Source organism: Sinocyclocheilus rhinocerous, unplaced genomic scaffold (assembly GCF_001515625.1).
Source record: "Sinocyclocheilus rhinocerous isolate Xijiao unplaced genomic scaffold, SAMN03320098_v1.1 scaffold1420, whole genome shotgun sequence".
In the NCBI taxonomy this organism is placed as follows: domain Eukaryota; kingdom Metazoa; phylum Chordata; class Actinopteri; order Cypriniformes; family Cyprinidae; genus Sinocyclocheilus; species Sinocyclocheilus rhinocerous.
Genome location: NW_015666537.1, coordinates 35,003 through 45,009, shown reverse-complemented (window position 1 = coordinate 45,009; position 10,007 = coordinate 35,003). Strand labels below are relative to the sequence as shown.

The following is a 10,007-nucleotide window of genomic DNA, read 5'->3' as shown; positions in this document are numbered from 1 at the left end:
TCTACGACCAACCGGAACATGCTTACTGTGATCAGTATTTATGTACCTTAACAAAGCAAATAAGTATCAGTCCCGTTTAAAAATGAACCGAATTTTCGGTCGGAGCAAACAAACGCCTACTCCTAACCTGTCTGACTGCATAGGCAATGTAAGTAGGCTATTGTTGTGACTGTCTCACGGAACATGAGTGCAGCATCCTGATTGGTGTTTGCATGTCAGACATGGATGTACTGTGGATGCTGTGTGCTGTTCCCGTTATAGGTGGATACGAGGATCGAGTCAGTCGATAAGAAAATAGCGAGAATCGACGCAGAGCTAATGAAGTATAAGGACCACATGAAAAAGATGAGGGATGGACCCTCAAAAGTGAGCATCAGAGACTGGAGTTGATATCATGTCAACAGGGGCGGATTTAGTGATTTGGGGGCCCCAGGCAAAATACAGGAATTGGGCCCTATACAATTTCACACATTTATAACCTTGAGGTTCCTTTCACTCTGGCTTTTGGGGGCCCAAGGCGCTCGCCTACCTTTGCCTAATGGTTAAGTCCGCCTCTGCATGTCAACATGCAATAATGCTGCAGTCTCTCATTCTGTCTACACAGACAGCTGTACAGTGAGATCCAAAAGTCTGTTTTGCCTTTTCAATAAATTTTTTTAAATTAAAAGGAATGTTATCAACATTATCAACAACTTGTGAATCAAATTAATTTTTTTATTGAAAAATTAACATGAATGACTTAGTTTTGCAAGTCCTCCCTCTGATAGCAGCACTCGAGCCAGTGTAAATAAAGACAATATTATAGTTTTTATTAATATTTTGATTTTTTAAAATATATTTTAGTTAAGGTTAAATTCATTTTGTTTTTGTCATTTTTTATTAATTTTTTTAATTATTTTTAATATTTTTTATTTATTTTACTTTTAGTTACTTTAGTAACATATAAAGTATTTAAACGAAATGAAAATGAGAAATGTTGCCAAATACATATATATAATATATATATAGTATCTCACAGAAGTGAGTACACCCCTCACATTTTTGTAAATATTTTATTATATCTTTTCATGTGACAACACTGAAGAAATGACACCTACAATTTCTCATTATATATATTATATATTATATTTCAGCTTAATGAACTCCACAAGTTTATGTAAAAGCTGATGATCCATAGATCACCTTGTGTATCATCTGACCTTGAGAATTTCACAAGTTCACAAATCTACTTTATTTATTTTTTGGGGATTTTGAATCCCAGATTTTCAATGTGGTTTAAAAATGTTTGATCATACACAGTTCTGTAAGTGTGAGATAAACAATCTGTTTACAGAATGCAGTGAAACAGAAGGCGATGAGAGTACTAAAACAAAAGAGAATGTGAGTTTTTCCCTGTACTAATATTAATTTGTAATGTGTGAAATGTTTATTTCAATATCTAAGATTATGTTTCCATTTCACATTTAAAAAGATATAAAATATTTATAAAATTTATAAGATATAAAATATTTTATAATAATATTGTTAAATTCTGTTTTTGCTTTTCTTTTCACTGTATTATGCAGGTATGAAGGTCAAAGAGATCAGCTTTCCCAGCAGTCATTTAATATGGAACAAGCCAACTATACTATCCAGTCTTTGAGGGACACCAAAACAACAGTAAAGTTTTGTTATTTAGCTTTACAGCTGTCTATATTATTCTCAGCACTATTGTATTTTTTATTTTATTTCATTTTTTAATTCATAAAATGTTTATTTATTTATTTTTGACATCCCACTTCTTCTTATGTGGTATTTTCCTAATAAAATAAATAAATGCAATAATACATAGTCAACCCCCCCATATTTTCTAAAACAATTTATTTCTAAACTTTCCAAAATGTCATTCTGTTTTGCTGGTGTCAATATTCTCCCCAGCATTATTGGATTTTTAATTTAATTAAATTTATTCATTCATATTTATTCATTTTAACTGTTAGATTCTACAGATGTTTTATTCTTTTGTAGGTGGAGGCTATGAAGATTGGGGCAAAAGAAATGAAGAAAGCATATAAACAAGTGAAGATGGATCAGATTGAAGTATATACACTTATCATTTTGATATCAGCTGTTTTTAAGCAATATTTTTGATGAATGATCAGTGGTAAATAATGTACACTTTTCATTACCAATCTTTGTGACTGATAGGACCTGCACGATCAACTGGAGGACATGATGGAAGAGGCTAACGAGGTGCAGGAAGCTCTGAGTCGCAGCTATGGCACACCAGAGATCGATGAGGATGAGCTAGAAGCAGGTAGTTGTGTGTGTGTGTGTGTGTGGAGCTGAGAGCTTCACTTTTTTCTCTGTTGCAGAGCTGGATGCTCTGGGAGATGAGTTACTGCTGGATGATGACAGCTCTTACTTAGATGAAGCCTCGTCTGCACCCTCCATTCCTGAAGGAATGCCCAGTGACACTAAAACCAATAAGGTGCAGATTACATAGATAAAATTGTCAATGACAAAATATTCATATTACTTATAATTTGTTATTATTTGTCTTTGTGATTTATTCAGTGCATATTTGTATTTGTATCTCTCAGGATGGAGTTCTGGTCGATGAGTTTGGCCTACCACAGATCCCTGCCACATAAGAATCTGTTCTCTGATCAGTGTTTTGTTTACTGGTGGAGGACGTTTTTCTTGTGCTGATGGTATTGAACCTGTGTTGTATTCATTGCCCAGTCTAGCACACGGTATTGTACATGAAGCGTGATTTTCTAGTTTTATTTAGAATTTGGTAATATAAACATGTTCGCCTGATTTCCATAACCCAGTAAATTCCGACGAGATTACAGTTTTTAGATATCCAATTTAAACTCCTGGCATATCCTTTAGTAATCAGAATTTTGGATCACCTACTTTCCCTTGTATCTGAACATACCTCTTTATTAATGCATGTTCAAACAAAAATAGTTTTGGATGATAACTTTGGAGATACAAACAGTTTGGGAAAGTCGAGTTATTGAATAAACTTATTTATTTATTTTAACAAAAAATTACAAACATAAAAATCTCACTCTTGAGTGTTGTTACATATTACATATAAACTCATATTATTATTATTATTCATTTTATATTTCTATGCTCTTGTTAAGATGAAGTGTGTATTGCTTCACTCTGAACTCTGAAGCTGGTTGAAATGTTGACAGAATTATTGTTGACATTGATCAAGTATTTCAAGTCCATCGTTCTGGGTAGCATTAGCATTAATGAAGAACTTGCGTGGAGCAGCTATGAACTAGTCCAAAAAAATGACCTGGTTTTCTTGATAACAAACTTCATTAATGAATTGAATATGCATCAAGATGTGAAATATTCTGAAATGTGAAATGCATCACTGGAGTCTATGAGAGATGCAATAAATGGTGGTATTTGAAAACATTTTTGTGGAACCATTGGGCTATTCATGCAGCAATAACACATTTCAGAAGAAAGACAGATTGAACAAGAGGTATTACACAGTCACATTATTTACAAGATTAGCTGCTACAAAAAAAACAACAACAAAAAAACATACATTTTAGTACCTAGAAAATATCAAATTTTCAGCGTTTTTTTGTTTGTTTGTTCCAAAAGGTTTATGTATAGCCCACTTTTTCCTGCGTATATGGTATTTTCCTAATAAAATGAATAATAATTGCATAATGTAGATTTTTTTTTTTGCATTCCAAAATTACATTCTTCCAAAAATAAATAAATAGAAATCCACACATCCCGGTTTTCTATTAATACAGGTTTCTAAATCCTTCCGAATTATTCTTGAGTAAATACAATAATACAGAAGGACCGATGGATGAGGCGCAGAAAAGGGGCGTGACGTACACACACGCGTCATTTCCGGTTGCATGTGAACACACTGTAAAGTTGTGAAGCGTTAGCTATTAGTGTGCCGATATGGCGGAGAACACTATGACAGTGACAGTTGCTTGTGGTAAAGATAACTGACCACCATTTTACATTTTAAAACGTTAAGATATATCGAAAATAAATGTAGTCGGTATTTTTATTATGGCTTTATACGGTTCGACAGTTTTGAAGCTAGCTACCTGTAAATGATCTGAACATCCCTCTAAATCACAGACGTTTATTTCAATATTAGTTACATCTAATTACGGCTAGTTAAGTGGTAAATGTCAATGCTGGATTTGCAGATACAGTGCCGGTTAGCTCTGAATAATTTTGAGTATTAAACCTGTCTTGTTCTGTCTATGATAATGACTGTTCTTGTCTCAGGCACAACCAAACACAACATCACTTTAACAGCACAGGATGGACATGAAGCACTGTTAAAGGATTTGTGTGAGGCGCTGACAGAAGCCACGGGAGTACCAATACCATCCCAGAAAGTCATATTTAAAGGTAATACAGTATATACTCTGCTTCAGGCACATGTGTTTCTCAGCTTCCTGTGTTATACTTACTCAACTGTAAATGGCCACCTGTGTTTTGGATATAAACTACAGTAATTATCACTAGTTGAACTCAACATAACAATGCAGTGTTTGAAATAAAAGCATCATTAATCTGTGCCAGTGCAACAGTAACAGTGTATTGTTGAATGCAAGAATATCTGGATCACTAGAATTGTAACGTTATGTTGTTCTGGCTGTAGGGAAATCACTGAAGGAGATGGAGGAGCCTCTGTCCAGCTTTGGAATAAAGCAGGGTTGTAAACTGATGATGATTGGAAAGAGGGTAAGATGTGTCTTTAATTAATTCATACAGATAGAACTGCAATTATTTCTGAGTCTGACAAGCTGCTTTATTTTTACAGAACAGCCCTGAGGAGGAAGTTGAGCTTAAAAAGCTCAAAGACCTTGAAAAGTCATTGGAACAAACTGCCAAGAAGCTTGAGAAGGTGGATGGTGAACTCACAGGACTGAAGAATGTATGTGTGACATGGATAAAAATCTCTTTATTTTTATTTTTGAACACTGTACTTGTTATAAGAGGCTTGGCAATATGGTCATTTTATAATTTAATGAATTATTTTCAGGGTTTTCTTGCAAATGAGTTGCAAGCTGAGGCTCTTAACAAACTGGACCACAGGGTGAAAGTTGCCGCTGAGCAGTTCATGAAAATCTTAGAGGAAATAGATGGAATGGTAATTGTTTTTCATTGTTGTTATATTGTTTCTTAAAGTTATCACGAAATGAAAATCTATTTTGTAAATGCATGTGAACTTACTATTAAAGACTTATTCATGCATGTTTAATTTTAAATTTTCAACTTGTAATTTTTAATCAATATTATAACTCAGCCTTCCGGTGAAATGACAGTCTTATCTCTTGTGACGTATGTTGGACTTCTCCAATCATTTAGTCGATTAAACCCTGTCCCTTCACAATCGACTCCAAGCTCACATTCATTTTTGAGTGCAACAGCCACATCTCAAAATCCAATCAACAACTGATGGATAAAATCAAGTTCCCGCCGACTTTTTTTCTTTTTCCGATAATCTGTTACGCTCAGATGTGCGACACAGTAAGGATGATAAGATCTGTTGTTTCATTGTGAACTGATTATTTTTATCATTATTATTTATATATTTTTGTTCCTTAAATTATAGTATATTGGATATAGTTAAATACCGTTGCTCAGTAAAGCTTATTTGTGCCTTTTTATATTGATTATTTACAGAACTTGCCTGAGAGTTTTAGTGATTGCAGGATGAAGAAAAAAGGACTTGAGAAAACTGTTCAGGTACGATTATGACTTATTAAAGGAATAGTTCACCCCAAAATTAAAACGTGCTGAAAATGTACACACCCTCAGGCCATCCAAGATGGAGATGAGTTTGTTCACTTGCATTGGATCCTCTCCATTGAATGGGTGCCGTCAGTATGAGTCCAAACAGCTGATAAATACATCACAATAATCCACAAGTAATCAACACGACTCCAGTCCATCAATTTACATGTTGTGAAGTGAAAAGCTGCGTGTTTGTAAGAAACAAATCCTTCAAACACGCATAGAGCGGGATAATACGCAGAGCGTCACACCACATGAAAGTGAATCCTGAGCGGAGAACTAATTTTCGGCAGCCGAAATTTCAGTGCATCTCTAATTATTGGCGACATCAGAAATTTATATGATATAATAACTGCTTTTTTGAACATTTTAGCAATTTAAAAATATAAAAAAAAAACAATTACGCGGCACCCCTGCTCTCGACAGACGGCACCCCGGTTGGGAAACACTGCTTTAAACCATCACTTCTGGCCAAAATACCAGTCTATAATCCATCCAGTGAAAAAGTCCATCCCATGTTGTCCTCTCACATCAAAATCAACCAACATATTTTTTAGAACTGTTTTGGACAGTTTTCGCTTGTGCTTGATACGTGTATATTTCTCTTATGATTCAGACTAGATTAATTTTTCACTGGCGAATGCAAGATTATTTGTATTTTAGCAGGAAGCAATGGTTTCAAGTTGAAAGCTTTCTAATCAGCATTTTGCTAAACAAAATGTGGATTACTTGTGGATTATTGTGATGTTTTTATCAGCTGTTTGGACTTTCATTCTGATGGCACCCATTCACTGCAGAGGACCATTGGTGAGCAAGTGATGTAATGAAACATTTATCCAAATCTGTTCTGATGAAGAAATAAAATTACACCTTGGATGACCTGAGGGTGAGTAAATGTAAATTTTTAGGTGACCTATTCCTTTAATATTGGGTTTTAATTAAGCACCTTAGACTTAAACATACCCATGGCCATTATTTGATTTCTTAAATATTGTTCTCTTTATTTTCCTCATACTCAGGGTTTCTTAGCACAGTGTGACAAAATTGAAGCTGGAATATCAGACCACTTGGCTAAGATTCAGACAAAAAACTTAGCCTTAGCAGAATGATCATGAATTAAGACTCCTGACATCAGTAGTTACTGGTGCTGCAAATGAAGAACCTCACCGAGAGCTTTGGCACTGGAGGTGCAGTTGGCCTACACCCCACAACCTACACATGCACCTGTTATACAGAGAAGAACAGGCAGCATTCGAAACATTTTGAAATAGTTTTCTTATGAGTTTAGATTTTTCATGCTAATTGTTGTTGGAAATGCTTATGGCTAGGTTTAGGGAGTTTTGACCATCTGGACCACACTGTTCTCTCTTTAAACTTTATCTAGCCTGACAGATGTTGGATTCATAGTCTTATTTTGATCAAAGAGGAAAAAAAACGATGCTGGAAGAATACCCTTTTAAAGGATCGAACATAAATGATCAAATTCAATAAATCGAATTTGTGCAGTAAAAATGTTATTTATGAAAAGAGTGAACTTGTGCGAAGCAAAAGATTGTAGAATTGATAGTCCTTGTTTTGTTTTTATCATGATTAAATCTCAGGGTGCTTCAAACCACTGGTGGTTTTCCCCATCAATTTCTGTTTCAAATGTTGTTGTCAAGTTATTGAGAGAAATTAAACATTTGAAGACAACTTTTGTGTCGTCTCAGTAAATATTTGGCAATTTGTCCTGCTCTGTACAATTCTAAATCTACTAGGCTTCAATGATATTATGAATTAAAATACTAAAATCCTGTTTTTTAAGTGTAAAGAAATGTTGAGAGAAACTCTAAACTGACTTTTTCGTATAATGTCCCACATTCTGTAATGAAAATTTGATGACTTATTTCAAATTGTTTATTACAAGTGTAAACATCCAGCAACTCCAGGCTACACTGAATAATTCCAGAATTTATTTCTCAACATTTACATACCAGAACAGCATTCATTCACTTTGAGGTTTACCACAGATTACATGTCTATGTATTTCATAGTTATGTACAAGCCTACGCAAACTGTTTAAGAGTACAGTCAAATGATTTTGCCTTGCAGATTAATGTATCCCTTTGCACTATCCCATGAATGTGGGGAAAAGAAGACAGTTAAACATGTTGTAGTGTTACAGTGTAGTTTTCATTAGTTTCAGTAGTGCTTGGCTTTGTCCTAATCATCCTTATCTTTAGCACCATGTTTCAGTATGCGAGTGAATTCTACGTAGTTGAAGTTCCCTTTCTTGTCAATAGGGGCCTCTCTAAACAACTCATCTATTTCTTCATCTGTGAACCTGTCTCCCATAGTGGTCAAGAGCTCCCTCAGGTAGTCCTCCTGAATAAAACCTAGGACAAATGAGGCAAACTGGTTATCAACACTGAAAATAACTTAAGAAATGTTTATCAAATACATCATATATTCAACTAATTTTGGTCATTCAGACAGACTAATTATACAGACCACCAGTCTTAATTGCTGTTTTATTTCAGTGTTTTGATCATGCTTACCCGTCCCCTCCTCATCAAAACAAGCAAATGCATTTTTGATAACATCCTCAGGATCTGTGCCATTAAGTTTCTCTCCAAACATTGTGAGGAACATGGTGAAGTTAATAGGACCAGGGGCTTCATTCATCATCGCCTCGAGGTATTCATCTGTGGGGTTCTTACCTGCCAATGAAATAACCTGTCAGTCAAAAGCAGTTCTTATCTGATTAAATGTAGCTTTTAAAGAGACAGCTCACCCAAAAATGAAAATTCTGTCATCACCAAACCTGTACGAGTTTCTTTATTCTGTTGAGCACAAAAGATGATATTTTGAAGAATGTTGGTAATCAAACAGTTTACAGTAGCCACTGACTTCCATAGTATAGAAAACAGTACCATGGAAGTCAAAGGGGACCATCAACTGCTCAAAGCATATTCTTTTGTGTTCAGCAGAAGAAACTCATACAGCTGGGAAAAAAAAGGAAAGCCATAAAACTCTAAATGACAATGGCAATATATGGCTTTTCTGAAGATTAAAAAAAGCTTGTATCTGATTAAGACTTATCTTAACCTTTCCTCTATAAAATTCTGTAAATACTATTAAAAATATAATATTAGTAAAAACTGAGTTTTATTTAGAGCTCAGTTTATGCTAATATTTTTAAAAGTATTTATGAGAAAAAAAGTGAAAGTGATGTCCTTTAGAAGGAAACTGGGTCATTAAGGGCCAAGGATAGAAGATAAAACCTTTCTGCTTTGCCAGTTCTATATTGTCCTTACCTAATGAGGCCAACATATCATGCAGATCTTCCTTATCAATGAAGCCATCACGGTTCTGATCGATCATGTTAAAGGCCTCCTTGAATTCCTGGATCTGGGACTGGTCGAACATGGCAAACACGTTGGACGTGGCCCGCTGGGGGCGCTTTTTGGTGGTTTTTCCCTTAGCCCTTTTGCTAGACATTTTGACAATTCTGTCCTATTGAAACTGAAATAATAGAGACATATTGCTTGTTAGGCTTGCACATAAACTTTCAGGAAAGATTATACGAATACATGAGCTATTAAAAAGAATGACGAAAACTCATTCAGCAACCATATTGTGAACCACAATGAATTTTGCACAATTTTGAACAACATACTTTTAAGACAAACAGACCACTGTGTGTATAAGACTGTGGTTATGAGTTTGTTTAGCTAACTGCGTTAATATTAGCTGAGCAGCCCAATAACGTTAGCTAACGTTAACTAGTCAACAACTGAGTACTTAAATTCTTTAAAGCTGACGTTATGTTTATTTTGATACATAATTTCAGTTCCTTCGTCCACATTCAAACATACTGTCTTTGTAAAAGCACTAAGTTAATGGTCAATAATAAAGCTTGTTGTGTTGACAGGAAGCTGCTTAACAATTACAAATAACGTTAACCTAGCTAGCAACGGAGCTGGCTTGTTTGTAGTCTGTGTCGTGTGTAATACAAATCTAAAACTATAACGTCAGATAAAACGCATACTGAGATACTGATGCCGTAAATTTAGTAAAAATTCACATACCTATTCCGGTAAAAAAAAGAAAAGAAAAAAGGCAGGACACCTAAACAACGGCTGCCACGCTTGTTATTAACGCACCACAGGACCCCCCTGTAGATTAGTGCAATGGGAAAGTCCCGTCGACAGATCAGGGACTGGAATAGCCCA

At 35.0% G+C, this 10,007-nt stretch overlaps 3 protein-coding genes across 3 annotated transcripts; 2 read left to right on the top strand and 1 right to left on the bottom strand.

The window, feature by feature from the left end:
• Positions 1-3,022, top strand: LOC107732555 (charged multivesicular body protein 5-like). Its single transcript, XM_016543914.1, has 8 exons — positions 1-148; positions 262-366; positions 1,334-1,380; positions 1,566-1,659; positions 2,008-2,079; positions 2,188-2,296; positions 2,355-2,470; positions 2,583-3,022. The coding sequence occupies exons 1-8, from the start codon at positions 41-43 to the stop codon at positions 2,631-2,633; spliced, it is 702 nt and encodes a 233-aa protein (XP_016399400.1). The 5' UTR covers positions 1-40; the 3' UTR covers positions 2,634-3,022.
• Positions 3,023-3,881: 859 nt separating this feature from the next.
• On the top strand, positions 3,882-7,475 carry LOC107732557 (BAG family molecular chaperone regulator 1-like). Its single transcript, XM_016543916.1, has 7 exons — positions 3,882-3,973; positions 4,276-4,401; positions 4,655-4,737; positions 4,817-4,930; positions 5,039-5,146; positions 5,683-5,745; positions 6,813-7,475. Exons 1-7 carry the CDS (start codon positions 3,937-3,939, stop codon positions 6,900-6,902), a joined length of 621 nt encoding a protein of 206 aa, XP_016399402.1. The 5' UTR covers positions 3,882-3,936; the 3' UTR covers positions 6,903-7,475.
• A 227-nt stretch (positions 7,476-7,702) lies between these two features.
• Positions 7,703-9,993, bottom strand: myl12.2 (myosin, light chain 12, genome duplicate 2). Its single transcript, XM_016543954.1, has 4 exons — positions 9,864-9,993; positions 9,090-9,297; positions 8,331-8,492; positions 7,703-8,168 (listed from the first exon to the last, which is right to left on the bottom strand). The coding sequence occupies exons 2-4, from the start codon at positions 9,271-9,273 to the stop codon at positions 7,996-7,998; spliced, it is 519 nt and encodes a 172-aa protein (XP_016399440.1). The 5' UTR covers positions 9,274-9,297; positions 9,864-9,993; the 3' UTR covers positions 7,703-7,995.
• Between the last annotated feature and the right edge of the window lie 14 nt (positions 9,994-10,007).